We start from the raw sequence: 22,224 nt of genomic DNA on the forward strand, positions 1-22,224 counted from the left end.
GGAGAAAATATTAAAAATTGCAACAACATTAATCCGTGAACTTTTGAATTTCTTATTGGATATAGTTTTGTGAGTAAACGAACAATAAAAATGAGTGTTCTTATGATATTTTTACTTTTGGGTTGAGGTCAAGATATTGGTTTACATTTTGATGTTTTTGACCTTCTTAAAACTTATAAAAGCCTTACCACGTATGGGAAAATACTCAAACAACAAAACATGTACCACGTACGAGACTTGGAGGGGTACACTAAAACCATAAAGAAATTCAGAGAGGGAATATAGAAACTTTTAATTTTATCCGTCATCGTAGCTGTGCTGGGATCAAACCAGCCATTGTTCAAAAAAGTACTAACCAAAAAACACCACAAAATGGGCTCCATTAAAAAAGCCCAACATAAAAAGTCTTAAGAGATCCAAAATAAGCAAGTAAAAAGATAGAGATAGGAGAAAGAGAGAGGTCACGATCCAACAGATTAGTCGACCTCCTCGATCTTAGGTCCAGCACCGCCTGAAGCAGGAGGAGCATCATCGTCCATACCAGAGGCACCTGGACCGGCTTCACCACCAGCTCCTTGATACATCTTGGCAATGATTGGGTTGCAGATGCTCTCCAATTCCTTCATCTTGTCTTCAAACTCATCAGCCTCAGCCAACTGGTTACCCTCCAGCCATTGAATCGCCTGCTCAATAGAGTCCTCGATCTTCTTCTTGTCTGCTGCGGGAAGCTTCTCACCAATCTTCTCGTCTTGAATGGTGTTCCTCATGTTGTAAGCGTAGTTCTCAAGAGCATTCTTGGCTTCAACCTTCTTCTTGTGCTCCTCATCTTCGGACTTGTACTTCTCAGCCTCTTGAACCATCTTCTCAATCTCATCCTTCGAGAGACGACCCTTGTCATTGGTGATGGTGATCTTGTTCTTCTGTCCAGTGGTCTTGTCCTCAGCAGAGACATTGAGGATACCATTGGCATCAATGTCAAAGCAGACTGTGATCTGAGGGACACCACGAGGAGCCGGAGGGATTCCGGAGAGCTCGAATTTACCGAGAAGGTTGTTGTCCTTGGTTCTGGCTCTCTCTCCTTCGTACACCTGGATCAACACACCGGGTTGGTTGTCTGAGTAGGTGGAGAAGACCTGTTCCTTCTTGGTTGGGATGGTTGTGTTTCTTGGGATCAAAGTGGTCATGACACCACCGGCAGTTTCCAAACCAAGGGAGAGAGGAGTAACATCGAGCAATAGAAGATCTTGGACCTTCTCGTTTCCTTCACCACTGAGAATAGCTCCCTGGACGGCAGCACCGTAGGCAACAGCCTCATCAGGGTTGATAGACTTGCAAAGCTCCTTGCCGTTGAAGAAGTCCTGAAGCAATTGCTGAACCTTAGGGATACGGGTGGAACCACCAACAAGGACAACATCGTGAACAGTGCTCTTGTCCATCTTAGCATCACGGAGACACTTCTCAACTGGCTCCATACACTTCCTGAAGAGATCCATGTTGAGCTCCTCGAATCTAGCACGGGTGATGGTGGAGTAGAAGTCAATACCCTCGTATAGAGAGTCAATCTCGATGGTGGTCTGAGCAGTGGAGGAAAGGGTCCTCTTCGCTCTCTCACAGGCAGTTCTCAACCTCCTAAGAGCTCTTGGGTTACCAGTGATATCCTTCTTGCTCTTCCTCTTGAACTCTTGAACGAAGTGGTTAACCATTCTATTGTCAAAATCTTCCCCACCAAGATGGGTGTCTCCAGCAGTTGCCTTGACCTCAAAGATACCCTCTTCAATAGTAAGAAGAGAGACATCAAAAGTACCACCACCAAGGTCGAAGATAAGAACATTCTTCTCTCCAACGCTGGTAGCCTTCTTGTCAAGACCATAGGCAATAGCGGCAGCTGTCGGCTCGTTGATGATTCGCATAACGTTCAAACCAGCAATAACTCCAGCATCCTTTGTAGCTTGGCGCTGAGAGTCGTTGAAGTAAGCAGGAACGGTGACAACAGCGTTCTTGATAGAGACACCAAGGTAAGCCTCAGCAATCTCACGCATCTTAATGAGAACCATGGAAGAGATCTCCTCAGCAGCGAACATCTTCTCTTCACCCTTGTATTCGACGTAGATCATTGGCTTGTCGGCGGGTCCTGGTTGAATCTTGAATGGCCACAATTTCATGTCACTCTGGACAGAGCTGTCAGAGAAACGACGACCGATCAACCTCTTAGCATCTGCAACAACCAAAAAAAATGAACAAATTAAGTAACCTGATAATAATTAAACAAGCAATAAAGATCTGAAGCATAATCAACAAAAATAGTAATAAATATCTGACACGACTTACCAATTCAAAAAAATCAACAGCTATTACTAGTCCAAGCAAGAACTTACTAAAATAAGCATAGTTGAATCAATATAAACAGGATCTAACCAATTAGATCTATTGATGAAACCCTAAATCCAACATATTCAATTGTTTTCCAGATCATAGATCTAACTACAACACGACTATAGATCTATATACGATGAACTAGATCTAGATTTCAAGTATAAGAGAGCTATGAAAACGAGATACGTACCGAAAACGGTGTTAACAGGGTTCATGGCGACCTGGTTCTTAGCGGCATCACCGATCAACCTCTCGGAGTCGGTGAAAGCGACGTAAGACGGCGTGGTTCTGTTTCCTTGATCATTAGCAATGATCTCAACACGGTCGTGTTGCCATACTCCGACGCAAGAGTAAGTAGTACCAAGATCGATACCGATAGCTGGTCCTTCTCCTTTACCCGACATTTTTTATCGGAAGATTTGGAGCTACAAGAGATCTAAGAACAGAGACTGAGAAAAAAGAATAGAGAACGAAGAAGACGAATAGGGCGGCTAGGGTTTGTATTTGGTAAGCATTAATGAAGAAGAAGATTTCTTTATATAGAGTTTTGGGTTGAGGCTAGAGTTTGATCGGACGGTCAAAAATTGGTTAATGAGAGTTTAGATCTATGGCGCCAGGCTGTTTAAAAAGTTTCGAGAATGTTCGATTGCTGTGAGGTAAAACCCTAATTTGTACACGTTGGCGTTTTGGTGTGTTTTGATTGGTTTGTGAGGTGCAATGAGGGCAAGTTGTGTGGAGCGTATAGTCTCTCTCTACCACGTGCAAGTTGGTTTATACATTGATCTTCCAAAATATGCGGATCATAATTAATTTTCCTTATATGAAGATGGTAATTAGGAGAGTTCGGTCAGATATTATTTCCTTTTTTTCTTTGTTAACAGAATTTCCTCTTCCTTTTTCAGTTTTGACAAAGTAAAAAGTTATTTCTTGTTCTTGTTGTAAAAAGGAAAAACAAAATTTACCTTATTTGAAGATGGTAACAAAATTTTCCTTTTTTTCTTTGTTTACATAATTTTCTCTTGCTTATTCTTGACAAAATAGAAAGTTACAGTTTTTTTCTTGATTTGTAAAAAAAGAAAAAAGCAATTTCTTGTTGTTGTTGTAAAAAGGAAAAACATAATTTAATTGGTAAAACATAATCTGATTGAACCGCTTTTTTTGGTTATCAATGGGACAATTGTAATGGGAGGTTTAAAACGGATAAATGAAATGGACGGTTCAAATAGGCATTGTTGTGGCTTAGTTCAAGCCAGCACTTCTCTTCTTGACTGTTGTTAGGTCCAGTTTCGAAGGACAAATCATCCCATCTCTGGTTCTTTGTTCTGAACAACAAAACTCAGAGCTACAGAGAGTTTCGTCACAGTAGCCGAGACAGAGCCTACAATCTTTGATATTGGGCTCTATGTCACTCTCTTTATGATGACTCCCAAAACCTATCCCAAGTTCTACGTCCTCAAGGAGCTACAACAAATTGGTCATAACCGGAAAGCGTTCAAGGATAGTTTGAAGAGGTAATCTCTCAACTAACTCTCTAGCGAGACTACAAAAAGAGAGCTATAGAAATAGAACTATCTAGCAAGACTACATAGCTATAGAAGAGAAAGACAGGTGATGACATTAAAGTATGAACATTTACCTAAACATGGAGCACGGAGAAGCAACGAGGTTTAAGAATGAACATTCTTTCAATATGTACTCTAGGGTGGTGCATTAAAGAGATTGATGCAATAGACAATAAGTATCACAACAGAGGTGCAAATTCAAACAACCTGATCTTGAGAGCTACCAAAGGATGAATGTGAATGTACTCAACATAATCGCAGGTAGTCCAGTGAATCAGAGACTGTATAAACATAGTAACTGTACCGCAGATGAGATAAAGATAATGGACTAAACTTTGGATGCACATTAAGCTAACGTGAAACAAGTAAACCATGATTATATGAAGAACCTCATTTTAGCTTTTTAGCTTTAACAATTTATAAAGCTAAGTCTGTTTTCTCAAATACCTGATTTCGAGAACCTGTCAAGACTGTGATACAAGTAACAGAGCTACAGAGAAGACCTGAACAACTGGGGAAATCCGGGTAGCCGATATTTGCCCATGTATGCAATATGCTCTAAACACAAAACTTGCATACTAAAACATGAACGATTGAACCACTAGGAAAAAGATGTCTGTAACTCTTTATCCATCCAAACCAAAACCACATTGTCAAAATACATTGATTACTCATCTATTGGCGAAACATCACAGCCTATGGAATGCTTAAGACATGTTGATTCTGACACATTTATAAGTGTTTTTTTAGAAATCAACAAAGATGAAACCTCATTTTCATTCGAATTTTGGCTCCGCCACCACGAAATGGTATGCAATGACCATTACGAAGATGAAAATCCCCAGAAAATTGGCAAAGAAGCCGAGGTCTTGGTCATCAAACATCTGTAACACCAACAGAAATTAACAGTATGAGAAGCTTGGTATTAGGCTTAAAACAAAACTTGTTAAAATCACAACGAATCTACACTTTTAACATCCATTTCCTATCTCAACACCAAATCAAAGATGGAGCAAATAGTCCAACAGAATTAAGTTCATACGTCAGGATAAATCCAAAACAAGTTTTTATACTGAAATCAAGATGCAGCATTAAAAAGTAAATAACTTTGACAATACGATTCGAAATCCAGATATGAGTATAAAATCAAAGACACCAACAATCAAACGAAATTGATTGAATCATCAGATCTCTACGTAATCTATCCTAGGCAATAGATTCAAGCCTAAGATCCGCAAATTCACCACCATCTGGAAAACGACATTTCTAAGGAAAAGACCCAAAAACAAATTAATTCTCTGAGTGTTTACCTTCGAGAGCTCAAAAAATACAGACTTGCTTCTTCCCTCTATCGACTCTACGAAGCAGATCGCAAGTGAAGAAGAAGAAGAAGAAGAAAGTCTCTGGTTAAGGAGGTGGTTGACTCAAAACAAAGTCGTTTCATTAGATGGTAAACGATGACGTTTCAATTCTAGAAAAAAAGAAAAAAGAAAGTGTGGCTGCTGGGATTCGAGCCCAGGTCTCCACGGCCACAACGTGGAATTCTTACCACTAAACTACAGCCACTTTGTTGGTTGATTGACAACCTTAATCAAAATAACGATTATTCATAATTGTATTGTTCGTCGTTGTCGTCTTTCTTCTTCACTGCAATACTTTTAACGACGGTCGGGAACATTACCGCATCACAGAACGTCTACACTCTTGTCTATTCATCTTAACGCAAATCTTCTCCTTTTATATAAATCACAAAACTTTCCGAATCGATTTAAACAAGTTTTATCGATAATTATCCCAGATCGTTCTTGGGTTTTCCTCTTTTGTTAAAAGTCAAAATCTTTTGGGGGTTTTAGGATAATTGCTCGGTGTTACAAATGTCTACAAGAGTTTGCGGTAAACGGGTCGGGTACGACGATTTCTTCGGGTCTTCATCATCCCCGACGAATAAGAGATCCAAATGGTCAAGCTTTGGATCGCCGATCCGTTCATCTGAAGTCGGGTCTGGATCCGATGACCCGTTTGCATCTTTGATCCATATGTTCCCTTCCATGGATCCTGAGGTTCATTAAATATTTGCGTAGTAAAGTTTCCATTTTTAACTGATGAATATTTTTCCTAATTGTTCTTTTCATATACTATTGAATTGTTCCTAGGTGACAGTTTTGTGTAGCCATCGATTGATATGTCTTCAACTATTGAATCTAAAGGAGAACTATAGATTAACATTGTAATAACCAAATCCCTGCATTGCAGAGAAACTTGATTCAACATTAGTCTTTGTTACTTTGTGTTGTGAAAATGGAACTTGCTGGTTATGTTTTGATACAAAAATCTTTTGGAGTTAGTTGCTAATGTAGTCTTTGTTTTTGGTGGGATTTTGAATTAGTTTGTCAGAGAGGTTCTGAGCAACAAGAATTACGTGTTTGAAGAGGCAAAAGAGAGTTTAAGCTCAATTTTGTTCAATGGGGATTCAGACAGAACAGAAGCTGGCTCATTTGATGGATCTGTGGGAAGTTGGAAGGATGAGGATATGATCGATGGAGCTAAATGGGTTGATAGACTTGTATCCGAGATGGCAAAAGCGATAAACGTTGATGATATGAGGCGACGTGTTGCAGTGATCTTAGAAGCTTTAGAGATAATCATAAAAAAGAACACCAATGCCTCGAACAAGGTATAAAATGATGACATTGATAATGCTCAGGTTTTCTTGGGTCTAGATGATAGCAAATAAAGAGTTCTCCCAATTCATTGCAGCTTGAATATGCGTCGTTGAAGGAGAGTCTACAGAGTTTGATCAATGATAACCAAATCTTGAAGCGGGTCATTGCGAATCAACACCAGCGTAGCTCTGAAAACGAAGAGAAGGCCAAACAAGTACAGCATTTGAAAGGCGTGGTGGGGCAATACCAAGACCAAGTTCATAAGCTAGAGGTAACTAAATTGCCTAACGCAATTAGAAACTCTTGAACATCAATCTTACTGATTTTCCCTTCGTTTTCGTTTGTGAATATCATTCATCAGCTTAGCAACTACGCCATGAAACTCCATCTTCAACGGTCACAACAACAACAACAGACTTCTTTCTCAGAGAATTTGCCTCCAGACGTCTACTAAAACTATATGACTGTTTACTACATAATCTTATGTATAACAGAGCGACTCATGAATCTCTCTATAGCTTCAGAAGAAGTTTCCAAGTCTTCTAAGTACTGACTTCTTCTGAAACTGTTTGTGAGCACGTTGGAGATCTATTTATAATTAATGTTTAGTTTCATAGATGAAAGTTACTGCCTAGTGTTTGTGTGTGGACCAATGTTGAATTTGAAATATTATATACAAAATGTTTTTCTGAGCCAAAGATACTCTTTTTAAGCAATTGAAAGAGGGCAATGTTCCAAAACAAAGCCATCCTCCAGAAATAACATGAGCAGATAAAACGTAAAGCATCCTTCAGATTCTCCATCATAATTAGAGATATTTATTTCCGAATTCTAGGATGTGGGACAAAAAACACTTTCGTAGTTTCGTATTAGTTATTACACTTTCGTAGTTTCGATTAGTTATTACACTTTCACTTCGTCCCACATCGAAAACATTAGAATTCAACAGTTTCAAATGTACCGAATTGGGCCGATTGTATGTATTCTTGGACCCCAACGGCCCGATCCATGAAAAATAGAAAAGGAAACTGGACTTATTGAAAAATAAAAAATAAGTCGGCCTAACAATAAGTCCCACACCGTTTAGTGGGAGGAAGAGGTCCTTCGAACATGTACTATAAATTAATGCATCCGCTTCCCAATCATGATATTAACTGGGCTTATAGCCACGGCCCATTCTGTATTCCCGAATTTTAAATGAATTTCTAAATAAGTCGGCCTATGTATTCCCGCGGGTCGAGTTGGCCGCCCGCTTTATGGGTTAGGCCCTAGTTTCTTTTTCTCACTGGTTTTTTCGTAAAATTATTTTTCACGTTTTGCTTTTTTTTTCAAATGTTTTTATTTATAACTAAAATTTTTATTGTATAAAATATATATATATAGATTTTAAAATATATTTGTTTTTAAAATCTAAGTGTTTGAAAATAAATCGAGCTAAGCATCCCGTCCCATCCTACGGGTCCGTAAGAGGTGTGACTAGTTCAACCGATTTTCATGTAAAGTAAATTTAACATTTAGACTAATTTTTATAGTTTTTAACAAATATTTTTATTATGTAAACTATTTTTTTGAACAATATTTTTGATTATACAAAATGTTTTCATTTCAAAGGTTTTTTAAGTAAAAAAAAATATGTTTTACCGTTTTTTTGCATATATTATTTATTTTAACTAAAGTTTTTATTATATAAATATATTTGTTTTCAAAATCTAAGTGTTAAATTTTACTACATTGAAAACAAATCGGACTAGGCATCCCGTCCTATCCTACGGGTCCGTAAGAGGTGTTATTAGTTCAACCGATTTTCATGTAATGTAAATTTAAAACTTGGACTAATTTTATGGTTTTTACAAATATTTTTATTACTACGATATGACCCGCGGTACACCGCGGGTTAATTATTTGATTTTTTTATTTTTATAAATTGATGAATTTATTGTATATAATATTTTTTGTTGTATAACGCGGGTCACATGCGTTGTATCTAAAATAAAAAAATTTAAGTTGTATTTGTTTTGTTTAGTGTTTAAGATTGTATAATTGTATTTTGATTTGTTATTTATAGGATTTCACCTGTGGTATATTGTCTCGTATTAATATTGACCCAAACCCATCCAACCATATAATCTAAAATGAAATTAAACATCATTTTGTTATTTTTTTAATAACACTTTTATTTAAATGTCATATAATTCGAGTTAATTTGAAAGTTGCTTTCAAATAGTTTCCATGTATATTTTTAAATTAGTGTGTGTTTTTGGACCAACCCGTAAAAACAATTTATAATTGTATCTTAAAATACTAATTAGGATTTCACCGGTGATATACTGTCCCATTTTAGATAATTGTAAAAATTAAAGAAAGATCCGAATGACTCAATTTCGGGTCTGAATAAAATAACGACATGATTAAATGCTCAATTTGTTCTTAAAAATGTTAATATAGATTACACACATATTTTTATTCATCGATTGAGTAATATATGTCCGTTTTAAAAAATTTGAATTGTAACATATGCAGAAAAAAAAAAACTAAAATTTACTAACTATTTACATATTTTATAATAATTTAAAATAATATAAATATAAGATCAAATAAAAGTGAAATAAGAATCATATATTTATGTTTAAATTAGGTAGAGAGGTTTTAGGAAATTAGTGCAAATTTGTTATATTAGCATTAAATCATCATATTTGATTTCTTTATCTATAAAAATCGTAGAGAATATACCATAAATAAAGCGTTTAAATATAGTAATTAGTTGAGAAAGTATATATATTTTAGATTTTATTAATTATTTTCGTTTTTTAATTTTGCCAAAATTTAAGGAAAGATCCGATTGAAGATTTCCGGGTCAAAATTAAACAAATTTGACCCGATTTGGGTACGCCAAAAACTGCTGCAAAAATGTATAGTAGATGTAAAAATTTTTGAACAGTATTTTTGACTTTACAAAATGTTTTCATTTCAAAGGTTTTTTCAAGTTAAAAATTTTACTCTTTTTTTTCCAAATATTTTTTATTCTGACTAAAGTTTTTATTATATTAAGTATATTTGTTTTTAAAATCTAAGTGTTAAATTTTATTACATTGAAAATAAAACGGACTAAGCATCCCGTCCCATTCTACTAGTCCGTAAGAGATGTTACTAGTTCAACCGATTTTCATGTAATGTAAATTTTTAACACCTATACTATTTTTATGGTTTTTTGCAAATATTTTTATAATGTAAACTATTTTTGAACAATCTTTTGACTATACAAAATGATTTCATTTCAAAGGTTTTTTGTTTACTCTTTTTCCAAATAGTTTTTTATTTCAACTAAAGTTTTCAGTATGTAAAAATACATTTGTTTTTAAAATCTAAGTGTTAAATTTTAATACATAGAAAATAAACCGTGATAAGCATCTCGTCTCATCGTACGGGTCTGTAAGAGATGTTATTTAGTTCAATCGATTTTCATGTAATGTACACTTAAACTAATTTTTATAGTTTTTTGCAAATATTTTTATTATGTTAACTATTTGTTTAACTATATTTTTGCCTATACAAAATGTGTTTTCATTTCAAAGTTTTTTCAAGTTAATTTTTTTTTTGACTTTTTTCTGATTTTAAACTAATTTCAAATAAAGTTATTTCATTTTACTAAGTTTAATAATAAAAAATATTTTTGTTTTTAAAAAATCAAAATGCTAATTTTTAATACGTCAAAAATAAATTGGACTAAAAACTAATTTCAAATAAGGTTATTTCATTTTACTAAGTTTAATAATAACAAATATTTTGTTTTTAAAAAATCAAAATGCTAATTTTTAATACGTCAAAAATAAATTGGATTAAAACCGAAGAAACTGCACAAGGATTAAACCAAACCGGTTATTTAAACCGGCGTATCTAGAACCTAGGAATCGAGGACAAAAATACACACAGCAGAAGCTTTAAACCAAACTGGTAATCTAAACCGGATCAAGTTTTCCCCGCCAAAGCAATTTTCATTCCCATTGTTCCAAACAGTTAAAAACCCTAAAAACTTTTCCGATTTGCTCACTAAAAATCTCACGAACTCTTCTCCACAATCTCCTAGGGTTCCGATTATTTCTCAATTGAGATAGTTTCCAGCTCCATGGCGGAACCAAATCCCGACGACGATGGTTCGAAGTCGTATTTCCAGAAAACGGTGAGTGAGCTTTTTACTTAATTTCCTCGTGTTTGATTCAATCAGTGTTCTAAAAACCTCTTTTTCATCTGGGTTTATGAAAAAGGTGGTGCTGAGAGATTGGTGGTTGGTTAAATGTCCAAAGGAATTCGACGGCAAACGATTTGGTGTTGCTGGATTCGAAGATTCCGTCGAGTAAGAAGAGACTTGGACTTTTTCGATTTTAATTTCTGTATGAGATTAGTTTTTGAATTTTTCGATTTTGGCTTAATAGGACTCGAGCAATGCGTGTGTTTAAATCTTCCCCAATCATCAGAGCTTTGGATGTTTTCACACTCTTAGCATCTGATGGAATCTATATAACTCTCCGTGGTTTTCTTAACAAAGAACGCGTTGTTAATAATGGATTTACCCCTGAGGTAATCTAAACATAGCTTACTTGTTGGAACTTGAGCTATTAAAGAGCTAATAATACAAATGTGTATTGATTTGTTCTTTCTCTTTTGTTCTGTGGTCTGGTCTTGGGAATAGATTTCTCGTGAATTCATCTTCGGATTTCCTCCTTGTTGGGAACGATTTTGTAACAGTTGCTTTCTTGGAGACTCTTGTGGCACTGATATTAATACTGTCCCTTCGACAATCGATAAAGGTTAGGACTTGAAGCAACGTCTTTATGTGTGTGTTTTTGTGATGCATCTGTGTTTGAAATATTGTTCTTTTATGATTTCTTTTGCAGCTTGTCCTCCCATTTTATCACCATGTAAGTACTCGAACGGGAATGTAGAGGATTATCCATCTGAGAGCAGAGATAAAAGCAGTGTGACTGAGACGGATATCACAGAGATTAATGATAAAGATGGTTCGAGAGCAAGAGCTAAAAAAACTGCAAGGAGAAAGTCTCTTCATCTAAGTGAAGAGGAGGAAAGGAAACTTGAATCGAGTAATGTCCAGAACACTACTAAGAGCGGTGATGTAGAAAAAGATGGATGTGTGGCTATCAATAATGAAGACAACGAATGGAAACTCGATGGCAGTGAGCTCCAGAATTGTACTAATGATGGAGTTCATGGTAGTGAACGTTTAATTAAGGCTAAGAGCAGTGATGTAGAAAAAGATGAGTGCGAAGTTATCGATAATAATGTGATATCGCCAGCGGTTGGATGTGGTATTAAGTATACCGGTGCAGATAATGTTGATAAAGTAACAAGTGCGAGTGCTACTGGAGAATCACTGACTCCAGAACAGCGAAAAGGTGTACTGGGAACGACAGCATCTCCACAATGCCTGCTTAAAGATTTAGACAAGAGTAGCAAATCTGAAAAGAAAGGAATATCGAAGAAAAGTAAGAATGCTACTAAAGAATCACTGCCGTCAGAACAGCGAAAAGGTAGAGTGAAGGTAACAAAGGCATCTCAAGATCCCCTGTCGAAGGACTTAATTAATAGTAGCAAGCCTGGAAAGAAAGGAAAATCAAGGAAAAGTGAGAAGACCCTTCAAAGTGACAGCAATGTGGTAGAGCCTATGAATCAGTCGAGGTCTCAAGTTGAAGAAGCTGAAGAAAACTTGTCATGGGAAAAAATAAAGAGGAAAATCGACTTTGATGTGGAGGTAACCACTTCCCCTTTTGTCACCTCTTACATTCTGGTTATCATCAATTCAAATATGAATCATAATGATACTTTTCAACCAATAATCCTCTGATTTTCATGTTTTTGTTAATAGTACTTGATGCTCTTGTTGTTATGTAATTCAAAGGTAACACCGGAAAAAGAAGTGAAGAAGCAGAAGACCAATGCGGCGTCTACTGATTCAGTGGGACAGAAACGGTCAAGATCAGGTTAATTAGAGAGTAGAACTTCTTCACTTCCAAAGGGCTCTGCTGAAAGCATTTAGTTAAAAGGGTTTTTGTTTAATGTTATGCAGGAAGGGTGCTTGTATCATCACTAGAGTTTTGGCGCAACCAAATTCCTGTTTATGATATGGTTTGTGATTGGATACTTGAACACTACATCAACCATGGGAACAAAGTCTTAACATTGTCTGGTTTTGCAGGATCGGAACCTTATCCAAGTAAAGGATGGGAGTGAGACTAACTCCACTCCATCTAAAGGTTCGTTCTATAAAGCTGTTTTTGATGCAAAGGGGCTTCACTATATAATACAAATTTTTTCTGTCTTCTTCTTGATAGGAAAAGGATCGAATTCTCAAAAGCCAAGAAGTTGAAAATCACATAAACTATATCAAACTTTGGTAATTAATTAGGTGTTATGGTCTCTGACCCTGTAATCAATTTGTTGGGTCGTGAAACTCTCTTAGTATTTCTAGCTTAGTAATATTTATTTTGCTTTTTCTATTGTTTAATAATATCTATGAATTTATTCAACGACCAAACTCAAAAATTTGGAACTACAACTTAATGCCAAAGCTTATAATGATTACAGAATCTGGATAAATTTTGTTCTGTGGATGAAATAATATGAGATTTATCTTCATTTAAAACCATACACTACCACATTAACATTGTTCAACCAAAATCTCTGAAGACCTCATAGGCTGCCCAAAAAATAAGCCAACAATGCTGTGAATTCACTGTGCTCTGCCATCAGAACGTTCCCAGCTTCACCATCTGCTTAAAGCCTTAAAACACTATAGCAACAGACAGTAGATGGAATGATGTTTCGAATAAACACTTTAGAGGAGTTTGAGTTCCACGGTACACACAATGCTGTTTCTCTGAACTCAACTGCAAAAGCTAAAAAGCTCACATAGAGAAGAAAAAAATAGCTAAACCTCTGATAAGGTCAGACCCATTGACATCAATCTAAAGATCATACTAATACAAAAGCATATCGTGCACTAAGGGAAGGAATACATGTAGGCATGCAATAGGATTAGTCTCCCCTTTCTAACTTGTTTCCATTGCCTCTTTGTGGTACTTGTCCAATTCAGCATCAAGATCCTCTGCAGATACGTTTTCATCACGTCCTCTTCCACCACTGCCACGACCACCACGTCCTCTAGCTCCCCTACCTCCTCGGAAATTACCACCGCCAAAACCACCACGAGGTCGCCCCATAAAACCACCTCTTCCTCTGCCCCTGTTGCATAACAGGTTATCCAAAATATTTAATACAAGGGTCCGTGTAATCAACCTATCAGAATCCACTTAGCTAACGCCAGCCTAACCAAAAAAATATTTTATCAAGATTCTAACTCAAGACCAAAACATAAGCCATTTCAATGAAAATTGAAAGTAAAAAAACTTGACTTTGCAATTGATTAATAGACCCTAGCTAATGATATTATTGATATTATGAAGATTCCATGGTGAACAAGACAGGAAACAAGACAAACCTGAAGTTTCCATTGAAGTTCCCATTGAAATTGCCGTTAAAGTTCTCATTAAAGTTCCCAAGTATCCCATTAGTAGGAAAAGAAAACTGAGCTGGAGCAGGAAGGGGAAGAGTAGGAGCTGAAAGATTAGTCCCAACAATCTCTATCTTCATCAGTTTTCCATCCAATTGAACATTGTTGTAACGCTTGACAGCTGCCAAGGCATCACCGCGCCTCGAAAAAACAACTTCAGCAGTACCCTGAAAGCATCGTTTTTAGGTTTGAACATGACAAGGCGATTCGATAAACAAATCACTGAAGCACTATAAAGCTTATCAAGTACCTTCGATCTTCCACTCCTATCATAGTGAATCCCATACCGCTTAAGGTCACCAACCTCAGAAAAAAGCTCCTACAAACAAATCCAGCTCAAGATCAGGAAAGGGCCACAATCTTTCTGCTAATTAAGACTGGAACTATAATAAACTTGTAAAGCACAAACCTTGATATCTTCGTTGGAGACACCATAATCTAAGTTGGAAATGTAGAGCTTAGTTCCAGTCTCGATGGACGAGCCACCACCAACAACAGCAGTCTGATGATGCCCAAAAGCCGCCGCCACAGACGCATCAGTCGCAAAGACATCGTTTTGCCACATCGCATCATGAGCTTGTTGTTGAATCGGCTGTTTTGTTCGTCAAAGAAGAAACGAAAAAAGATCTCAACTTTTTTTTGAATTTTTTTTTCATAAAAACCCTAAAAGGAATTCTCTGATTCTTGAAGGAAGAAGGTAAAGGGAGATAAAAAATCAATGGCTGACCCTTGAATACGGCGCCGTTCTGGCTCCTACGCGGTTAGCAAATCGACGAGACGGACCGGAATTGGAACCGGAACCACCGCGACCACCGGTGTTATTACCACCACCAATGCCTCCTCGGCCGCGAGATCCAGTAGGTTTTCGATTAGATTTGATGATATCATCAAGTGACATATCCAAGCCACCTGACATCTTCGCCGGATCTTCTTCTCCGATATCAAGTAGAGCAAGTATCTAGGGTTTTGTTGCTGTGAGATTTGAAAAGAGGAAAATTCACAACAACGCACCGCGAGATAGAGAGAGAGAGCTACGAGTATTATCTTCTCGGAGAATTACGATAAACACCTCAATTTTAGTAAATATTGTTTTGTTGCCCTAAACTCTTACTTTTTACTAAATAGACCTTCCGTTCTTAATGGGCCAATTGGAATCATAAATATTTACGGCCCAAACAATTCCCAACAAAACCCACCAAGTTTCTCTCCTCTCTTTTTATGTTGAGACTAATAAACCATTTTGTTGGGAAGAATTACGGCAAATGCCACGCTTACTTTTAGCTAATGGGCCTCTTGAAGTCATAAATATTCAGTGGCATTATCCACTAATTTTCCGGCGTATATATTATATTTTCTTTAATTTCCGTTATTTTTCTCCGGCCAATGTCATAATCAAAGCTGTGGCCAAGTACATGTGAAGCACACGCATTACCTGTATGGGCACTGTATGTAGTAGTATGTGAGTGTATGTATTATCACTACGTACATTCACATATTTATAATATTAGTAAGTCAATTTATTTTTGTTTGTTATAACTCAAATATGGCAAAGACATTTTGCGTCGCTATTTAACAAAAATACTTGTTTCATGGACCTATTAAGACAGACAAAGAATAAAATTTGTAATCGTTAAGTGAACTTTTTTTTGGTATATAATATACGGATTTTAATTCGAATGTGACACATCAACACTACTAGTATAAACCACTAAAATATCAATGAAAATACAATGTGGTTAACAGAAAATGTTTCATATATAGATCCATGGAATAATAACCGTTACATATTAATAATAATATTAGTGCCTTTTGTGTCAATAATATTATTAGTTTTTTACTTTGATATAAGGAAATAAATAGTCAATATCGTTAGACGTTAGCGGGCTGATCACATGGTCGCATCACTTCCCCACACAATGAGCCACTCCCGCCGCTAAAACCATAGATCATAGTAAATGCCTTCATTATTCTATTTATATAATTCGACTATCCTAATAGGTATTAGATCTAGCGTTATAACCACTTCTGTTTTTTCTTTCTTTTTTTCTTTTTACTCAAGTAGTTATAAATGTAGTTGGTCTATTCTATTAGATTTGTTTCGTTGCATGCCAAACAAAAATTTGCATGACAAGTGTGATAAACCAATTTCACTCGTTGTTCATTGTGTTCTTAACAAGTTGTTTTTGGATTGATTCTTGAATATGTGATACCTCTTACATTAATCGCTAAATTAACTTCAACTTTGAAAAAAATACTCTCAGCTACCACGTACGACAAGTTGTTCAACTATCAGTTTTACATCATACTCCCTCCATTTTACAAAGAATGTCGTTTTAAGGTTTTAATCTCATTTTACAAAGAATGTCGTTTTGTGTTTTCAATGCAGTTTTAAAGAATAATTCTCCTTTTTATTCCTACTATTTTAGCTTATTAATTAGAAATAAGGTATTATTTAGTGTATTAATAAGGGGTATAAATGAAATTTGTTTACTTTTCTTAATTTGTGTGAAAAATGATAGAATTATAGCTTTTGATTGTTAAATCACGAATTAGTATGTTGAAACAATAATAACAATAATAAATATGGCATTAATCTCGATAGTGGTGTGTGAGTACCTTTGTGTAAATCTACCACCTAACTATATCATTATGAGGCTCTCTCAGCAATCAATTTTGCAAGGCAAAAAAAAGAAAGATCCAAATCTCGTAGTTGGATTCTCTGAACTTGGAAACGGGATGTGAAAGGAACATCGATATCTATGAGCACGGGCTATGAATTAATTTAATACATTCTGTATTGTTTCTTTATCCAAATAAAGCTTTCTTTAACTGCCGGTCAAAAACTTTGTAAACGACTGATGAAGGATTCTTGAGTAGAGAGTTACGTTTTAATGATTTTCTTTATAAGATTAATGCTCTCATTTATTTAGAATTTGTACGACAATTGTTATGTTAGATTTATCTTCTTCATTTTCTATCAAGTTTGAATATGGATGATTACGCAACGACTAAACTAACCAAACGTTGTATATGAACCTTTTAACCAAACGTTGCACTTGATGTAAAAACGTTTTTTTCGAATAAATTTTACATTTTATTCAAAAAAAAAAAAAAAACGACTAAACTAACACAAACAAATGTACTACATGTTCGAATCTCGGTTTAACCATACTTGTGTTCCTCATAGTATTGTTTAATTGAAAAGTACGCTTTATGTTTGCAATAAAGAAATATCTTTTTCTTGTCAAAAAAAATCTTTATAAAAGACAGCCTTTTCTTTCATGACATAAGATTGTTACATATAAATTTTTTGCTAGCTCTTGGCTATAATTTTTAATGATTTATAGTTTAAGTAGAAACTTCGTTGAACTATCTAGAACTCCAATGTAATTTGTTTTGGCTGCTCGAAATAAGTTTCTATCTCGCATCATTTGAATTCGAACATTTTTCTCGATTTAGAAAGAGACCAACTACTTAGTTTTATAGCATTCTCTACATGAAAGAAACCAACCCAAACCACTTTGAGTTTGTTGGTTTAGACTAAAGTCATTGCTTTAGTTGCATAACCTCCCTAAGTGTTGAAGAAAAATTGAAAACTAATTAGATGGTTAATTAAATGAAATTCGCCTATATATTAGGAGGGATTTGGGTAAGTGGTAATACATTCACTGGAAACATGTGAAGAAAGGAGGATGTCAAGTAGCTGAAAACTCAGTATAGTAACCAACGGCTTCTCACCAACCATTCATTAATAAGTTGGTCAACCCTATATTTTGATTCAACATTTAGTTTTTCAATAGCTTAGTCACCTTAATACACTCCAGTTTTTTTTTTAAATACCAAAAATTGGGATTAATCATCAATCCCCAAATGTAATGTTTACTTAGATTATGTTCATTTTTCTATACACACAAATGATATTCTTTTGTTGTAATCTTCGAAAAACGAGAGGACATTAATTACCCCCAAAAAAGGAAGGGACACTACTACCAACGTACATTAACGTGTTTGATAGCAAACGATTTAAAAAAAAAAAAAAAAAAAAAACATACAAAATGTGTAAATGATGTAAAGATTAATAAACTTATATGGTAAAGTAACATTTTCGAATAATAAGAGAGGGAAAACAATCGCCATTGTCGGCAATTTAGAACCAATAGCAGGGTTTTCAAGAGAAAAATGACTAAAAAGTTTAGAGACCTTAACAACAACTTATTGAGAAATAGACATGCTTAAGTTGAGAATAGCGAGTTTTTTTTCTCTCGATCGAAAGAGAAATACGAACTCTTCTTAATTAGATTTCGAGTGCATGCACTATGGACCGCCACAAAAAACTAAAATATACAATAATATTACTGTACATATCTATATTCAATATTGGTGGGGATGGGTTTAATGTGTATTTATAATTCATGGATAGATTCACACAATAAGGTCTACGAAACTAGAAGGTACCAAAAAATGCATTAATGACTCTTTGCCACTTATAAATATGATTCTTTCATGGTACGTACCATATTATTCTCCTAAACCTCTCTTCTTCTTCTTTTGTCTCTCTCTCTCTATCTCTCTTCCACATTGGTTCTTGAGGGCTACATCTATTAAAACCATTAAAAAAAGAAAGGTTAATCTAATAAAAATGGGATTATATTCACTAATCACAGGAAGAAGAGGACCAAGTGGATTTGGTTCAGCTTCAACAGCTGAAGAGGTTACTCTAGGGATTGATGCAACTAATCTCACTGCAATCATCACAGGTTCATATATACACATATGCATTTACACTGCTATGTTTTTATCATTCATTTTTTTTTCTTGATTAAAGATCTTTTTTCCTTTTTATTATTCATTGCTAATGTAATTATATATGTGATTGATTATTATTGTAAAAAGGAGGGACAGGAGGAATAGGTATGGAGACAGCGAGAGTGCTGTCGAAGAGAGGTGTTCATGTGGTGATCGGTGCCCGAAACATGGGAGCTGCAGAAAACGCCAAAACTGAGATTCTCAAACAAAACGCAAACGCACGTGTCACTCTTCTTCACTTAGATCTCTCTTCCTTCAAATCCATCAAAGCCTTTGTTCGTGAATTTCATGCCCTCCATCTTCCTCTCAATCTCCTCATGTACACACACACTCTCTCCCTCTCTTTCAGTTTTAAGCGTTTGGACCGCCTTTTTTTAGCGTTTGAATTATTGATTTTTATGACAATAACAGTCTTTGAATGGTTTCCACATTAACAACGTTAATTAACACTGTTTTTGTTACCATTCCTCTGTTATTGTAGTACTATTATTTACGTTAGTTAAGTTAGGTAATAAACAACGACATCCAATAATTATTTATCCAACTTTTCTTTTTTGATGTTTAATGCTGTGAAAAAGAGTAAAAGACATTATTTTCGCGCCAAACATTTTACTTTCTGCTTTCTTGTTTTGACAACATCAATGTTACTTTACAATGTGGTACCATTTATTAATACCCATGTTTTAAAAATCGCTAGGCGCTAGTCGGGCGGTGAAGGTAGGCCTAGCGATTAATCAATTAATCGGAGATTACACGGGGATTAATCGGGGATTAGTTTTAGGTCTTATATCTAATAATATTGTATTTATACATAGTATCAGCAGATAAATTGTTGAAAGTGCCGGTGGTGTAGTGGTTAAAGCCCTGTTAAACGTGTCACATGCCATGGGTTCGAAACTTTGCATCTATTTTTTGATCTATTCACTTTAGAGGGTAAAATAGGTATTTTCACTTCTTCTTCTTCCTTTGGCTGCGCAGCCACAACCCTAAAACGCTAACCTGATTTTTTTTTTGCGTTTTTAACAATTTTTTGAACGGTTTTGCAGTATATTTATACTCAAGATTATAGATCCAATCATAAATAATCGATTTTCAACTTAAATTTAACAAAAAAAAGTGAGCTTTTTACAGATCCGATTTTTTGGCCGAGTTTACTAAAATCGCGGCGGCTGGGTGCCGCCGAGCGGTTTTCCGGCGATTTCTCGGCCGCGGAGACCGACTTTTTGAACAAGGATTAATACCAAATACACGGAGATCTATTAACTACTTATAGCAAGAAAAAATGTTTTCTGTTTTTAATTTTTTTTTGGTAAGAAAAAGGTGCATATTATTTATTTAAAACTGTAACAGAGTTATGTATATCTATAACATTTGTACAAAAATGGTGTTTGCAGAAACAATGCAGGAGTAATGTTCTGTCCATACCAACTCTCTGAAGATGGAATCGAATTGCAGTTTGCTACAAATCACATTGGTAATTCATATATTTAAATTTAAACACAAGTTAAGACATTTAGTTTCAGAAACTAAACCCGAAATATTGAAATTTTAAGTATTGAATTATATACTATATAGGTCATTTTCTGTTGACAAACTTGCTCTTGGACACAATGAAGAACACATCTAAAAGCAGTGGTGTTGAAGGAAGGATTTTGAATGTATCATCTGTGGCTCATATCTATACTTACCAAGAAGGAATCCAATTCGACAGCATCAATGACATTTGCAGGTAAAAAATTCTATAGTTGTTGACTTGTTCCGAAATCCCATTGCATCTTATAACCATCTTCTTCTTTTTTCTCTCAGTTACTCGGATAAACGAGCTTACGGACAATCGAAACTAGCCAATATATTGCATGCTAATGAGCTCTCCCGTCAACTTCAGGTCGCCTTCACACACACACAAACACATATATCAACGTGTTTGGTACTATCTCAAATTCATATACACTTAAGAAAATAAAAACTCAAAATATTTTTGGGGACATTGTTTGGTAGGAAGAAGGAGTAAACATAACAGCAAATTCAGTTCACCCTGGTCTCATTCTCACCAATCTCTTCCAACACACTGCTCTTTTAATGAGTAAGATTTCACATTATTTTCTTAATTTCTCTGTTTCTCTTCAAATTATTCCTTTTTATTTTCGCTAGTATTTATTTTAGTTCCCTTTCTTCACAGGGTTCTTGAAGTTTTTCAGCTTCTACTTGTGGAAAAATATACCTCAGGTACTAAACTAGTAGAAAGAATCCTAAGACTAAGCCAAATTCAAGATCTAACTCTATGACTATGTTACTGAATAAAAATGAATATAAGAACAATATTTTGATGGTCCATGTGATGTTGACAGGGAGCAGCTACAACATGTTATGTTGCTCTGCATCCAAGTGTGAAGGGCGTAACAGGAAAGTACTTTGCTGATTGCAACGAAGTCACTCCAAGCAAACTTGCTAGAGATGAAACTTTGGCGCAGAAACTCTGGGATTTCAGTGTTAAGCTCATTAACTCGGTTTCTAAAAAGAACTACCTCGGTTTCGGTGACACCACTTAAATCTCTAAGGTGTTCTTGTTGTTTGTTACCTACCTAAGAGTGAAAACAAAAGTAATGTCAGAAGAAGTAGAGAGTGTGATGTTTCTTTCCACCTTATCATATGGTAACTAGAGGCATTGTTATATGCTTAAATATTTTATCGAGTGAATATGTAACCGCGTCAATCATTTCATAGTATGGACAATACAAAAAAAAAAAAAAAAAAGTGTTGTCCATCACTTGATTTTTCCATAGATAATCAGTGTCTCTAACCTAAGAGCTAAAAACAAGAAAGAGAAGAGTAAATTTGTTTGTGTGTGTTTAAGTAACCGATATCGGAAATGTTTGTTGGCAATATATTGTGTCATAGTTGAAGATTAGATGACTTGAGAGTCTAGTTCTCCATCACCAATGCCTTAAATAGCCTCCATGGACCATGGGAGGTCAAGAAACAGAGTTTTGACTAAGATGCAATCAGAGAGAGATATTTAAAAACATCAAGAATATACTCAATTAAGTAGTTAAGCATTCATTATCTTAATTAAGTAGCATTAAAGAGCCAGTACAAGGAAGAAGATTTGGTGAAAACAGACATTCAGATGGGTTAATTCGGTTTCATTTTGCCTCCGTGCAGTTTGAATTTCGGTTTGTTCCGGTTTATAATGAAAGTACGAACTAAAATATTCTGGTCAGGAATTTCATCTTTTATT

At 35.3% G+C, this 22,224-nt stretch overlaps 6 protein-coding genes and 1 non-coding gene across 7 annotated transcripts; 3 read left to right on the forward strand and 4 right to left on the reverse strand.

Moving 5' to 3' along the window:
• Nucleotides 1-273: 273 nt before the first annotated feature.
• LOC9309124 (probable mediator of RNA polymerase II transcription subunit 37e) lies at nucleotides 274-3,054 on the reverse strand. The gene is made up of 2 exons (XM_002873010.2): nucleotides 2,564-3,054; nucleotides 274-2,215 (listed from the first exon to the last, which is right to left on the reverse strand). Exons 1-2 carry the CDS (start codon nucleotides 2,775-2,777, stop codon nucleotides 477-479), a joined length of 1,953 nt encoding a protein of 650 aa, XP_002873056.1. The 5' UTR covers nucleotides 2,778-3,054; the 3' UTR covers nucleotides 274-476.
• Nucleotides 3,055-4,506: 1,452 nt separating this feature from the next.
• On the reverse strand, nucleotides 4,507-5,359 carry LOC9309125 (dolichyl-diphosphooligosaccharide--protein glycosyltransferase subunit 4B). The gene is made up of 2 exons (XM_021023252.1): nucleotides 5,246-5,359; nucleotides 4,507-4,819 (listed from the first exon to the last, which is right to left on the reverse strand). Exon 2 carries the CDS (start codon nucleotides 4,817-4,819, stop codon nucleotides 4,712-4,714), a length of 108 nt encoding a protein of 35 aa, XP_020878911.1. The 5' UTR covers nucleotides 5,246-5,359; the 3' UTR covers nucleotides 4,507-4,711.
• A 70-nt stretch (nucleotides 5,360-5,429) lies between these two features.
• Nucleotides 5,430-5,501, reverse strand: TRNAH-GUG. Its single transcript has one exon. It is a non-coding gene; the product is annotated as a tRNA-His (tRNA).
• A 115-nt stretch (nucleotides 5,502-5,616) lies between these two features.
• Nucleotides 5,617-7,296, forward strand: LOC9309126. The gene is made up of 4 exons (XM_002870930.2): nucleotides 5,617-5,995; nucleotides 6,322-6,609; nucleotides 6,693-6,869; nucleotides 6,960-7,296. Exons 1-4 carry the CDS (start codon nucleotides 5,810-5,812, stop codon nucleotides 7,050-7,052), a joined length of 744 nt encoding a protein of 247 aa, XP_002870976.1. The 5' UTR covers nucleotides 5,617-5,809; the 3' UTR covers nucleotides 7,053-7,296.
• Nucleotides 7,297-10,447: 3,151 nt separating this feature from the next.
• On the forward strand, nucleotides 10,448-13,189 carry LOC9309127. The gene is made up of 9 exons (XM_002870931.2): nucleotides 10,448-10,775; nucleotides 10,861-10,949; nucleotides 11,029-11,173; nucleotides 11,286-11,403; nucleotides 11,491-12,362; nucleotides 12,510-12,591; nucleotides 12,678-12,736; nucleotides 12,807-12,864; nucleotides 12,943-13,189. Exons 1-9 carry the CDS (start codon nucleotides 10,722-10,724, stop codon nucleotides 12,975-12,977), a joined length of 1,512 nt encoding a protein of 503 aa, XP_002870977.1. The 5' UTR covers nucleotides 10,448-10,721; the 3' UTR covers nucleotides 12,978-13,189.
• A 227-nt stretch (nucleotides 13,190-13,416) lies between these two features.
• Nucleotides 13,417-15,254, reverse strand: LOC9307048 (THO complex subunit 4B). The gene is made up of 5 exons (XM_021022758.1): nucleotides 14,908-15,254; nucleotides 14,590-14,772; nucleotides 14,431-14,499; nucleotides 14,109-14,347; nucleotides 13,417-13,852 (listed from the first exon to the last, which is right to left on the reverse strand). The coding sequence occupies exons 1-5, from the start codon at nucleotides 15,094-15,096 to the stop codon at nucleotides 13,660-13,662; spliced, it is 873 nt and encodes a 290-aa protein (XP_020878417.1). The 5' UTR covers nucleotides 15,097-15,254; the 3' UTR covers nucleotides 13,417-13,659.
• A 3,464-nt stretch (nucleotides 15,255-18,718) lies between these two features.
• Nucleotides 18,719-21,869, forward strand: LOC9309128 (short-chain dehydrogenase TIC 32, chloroplastic). The gene is made up of 8 exons (XM_002870932.2): nucleotides 18,719-18,937; nucleotides 19,074-19,305; nucleotides 20,381-20,460; nucleotides 20,562-20,715; nucleotides 20,793-20,871; nucleotides 20,985-21,069; nucleotides 21,166-21,212; nucleotides 21,335-21,869. The coding sequence occupies exons 1-8, from the start codon at nucleotides 18,820-18,822 to the stop codon at nucleotides 21,533-21,535; spliced, it is 996 nt and encodes a 331-aa protein (XP_002870978.1). The 5' UTR covers nucleotides 18,719-18,819; the 3' UTR covers nucleotides 21,536-21,869.
• The last annotated feature ends 355 nt before the right edge of the window (nucleotides 21,870-22,224 follow it).

Source organism: Arabidopsis lyrata (genome assembly GCF_000004255.2).
Source record: "Arabidopsis lyrata subsp. lyrata unplaced genomic scaffold ARALYscaffold_6, whole genome shotgun sequence".
NCBI classification, from domain to species: Eukaryota; Viridiplantae; Streptophyta; class Magnoliopsida; order Brassicales; family Brassicaceae; genus Arabidopsis; species Arabidopsis lyrata.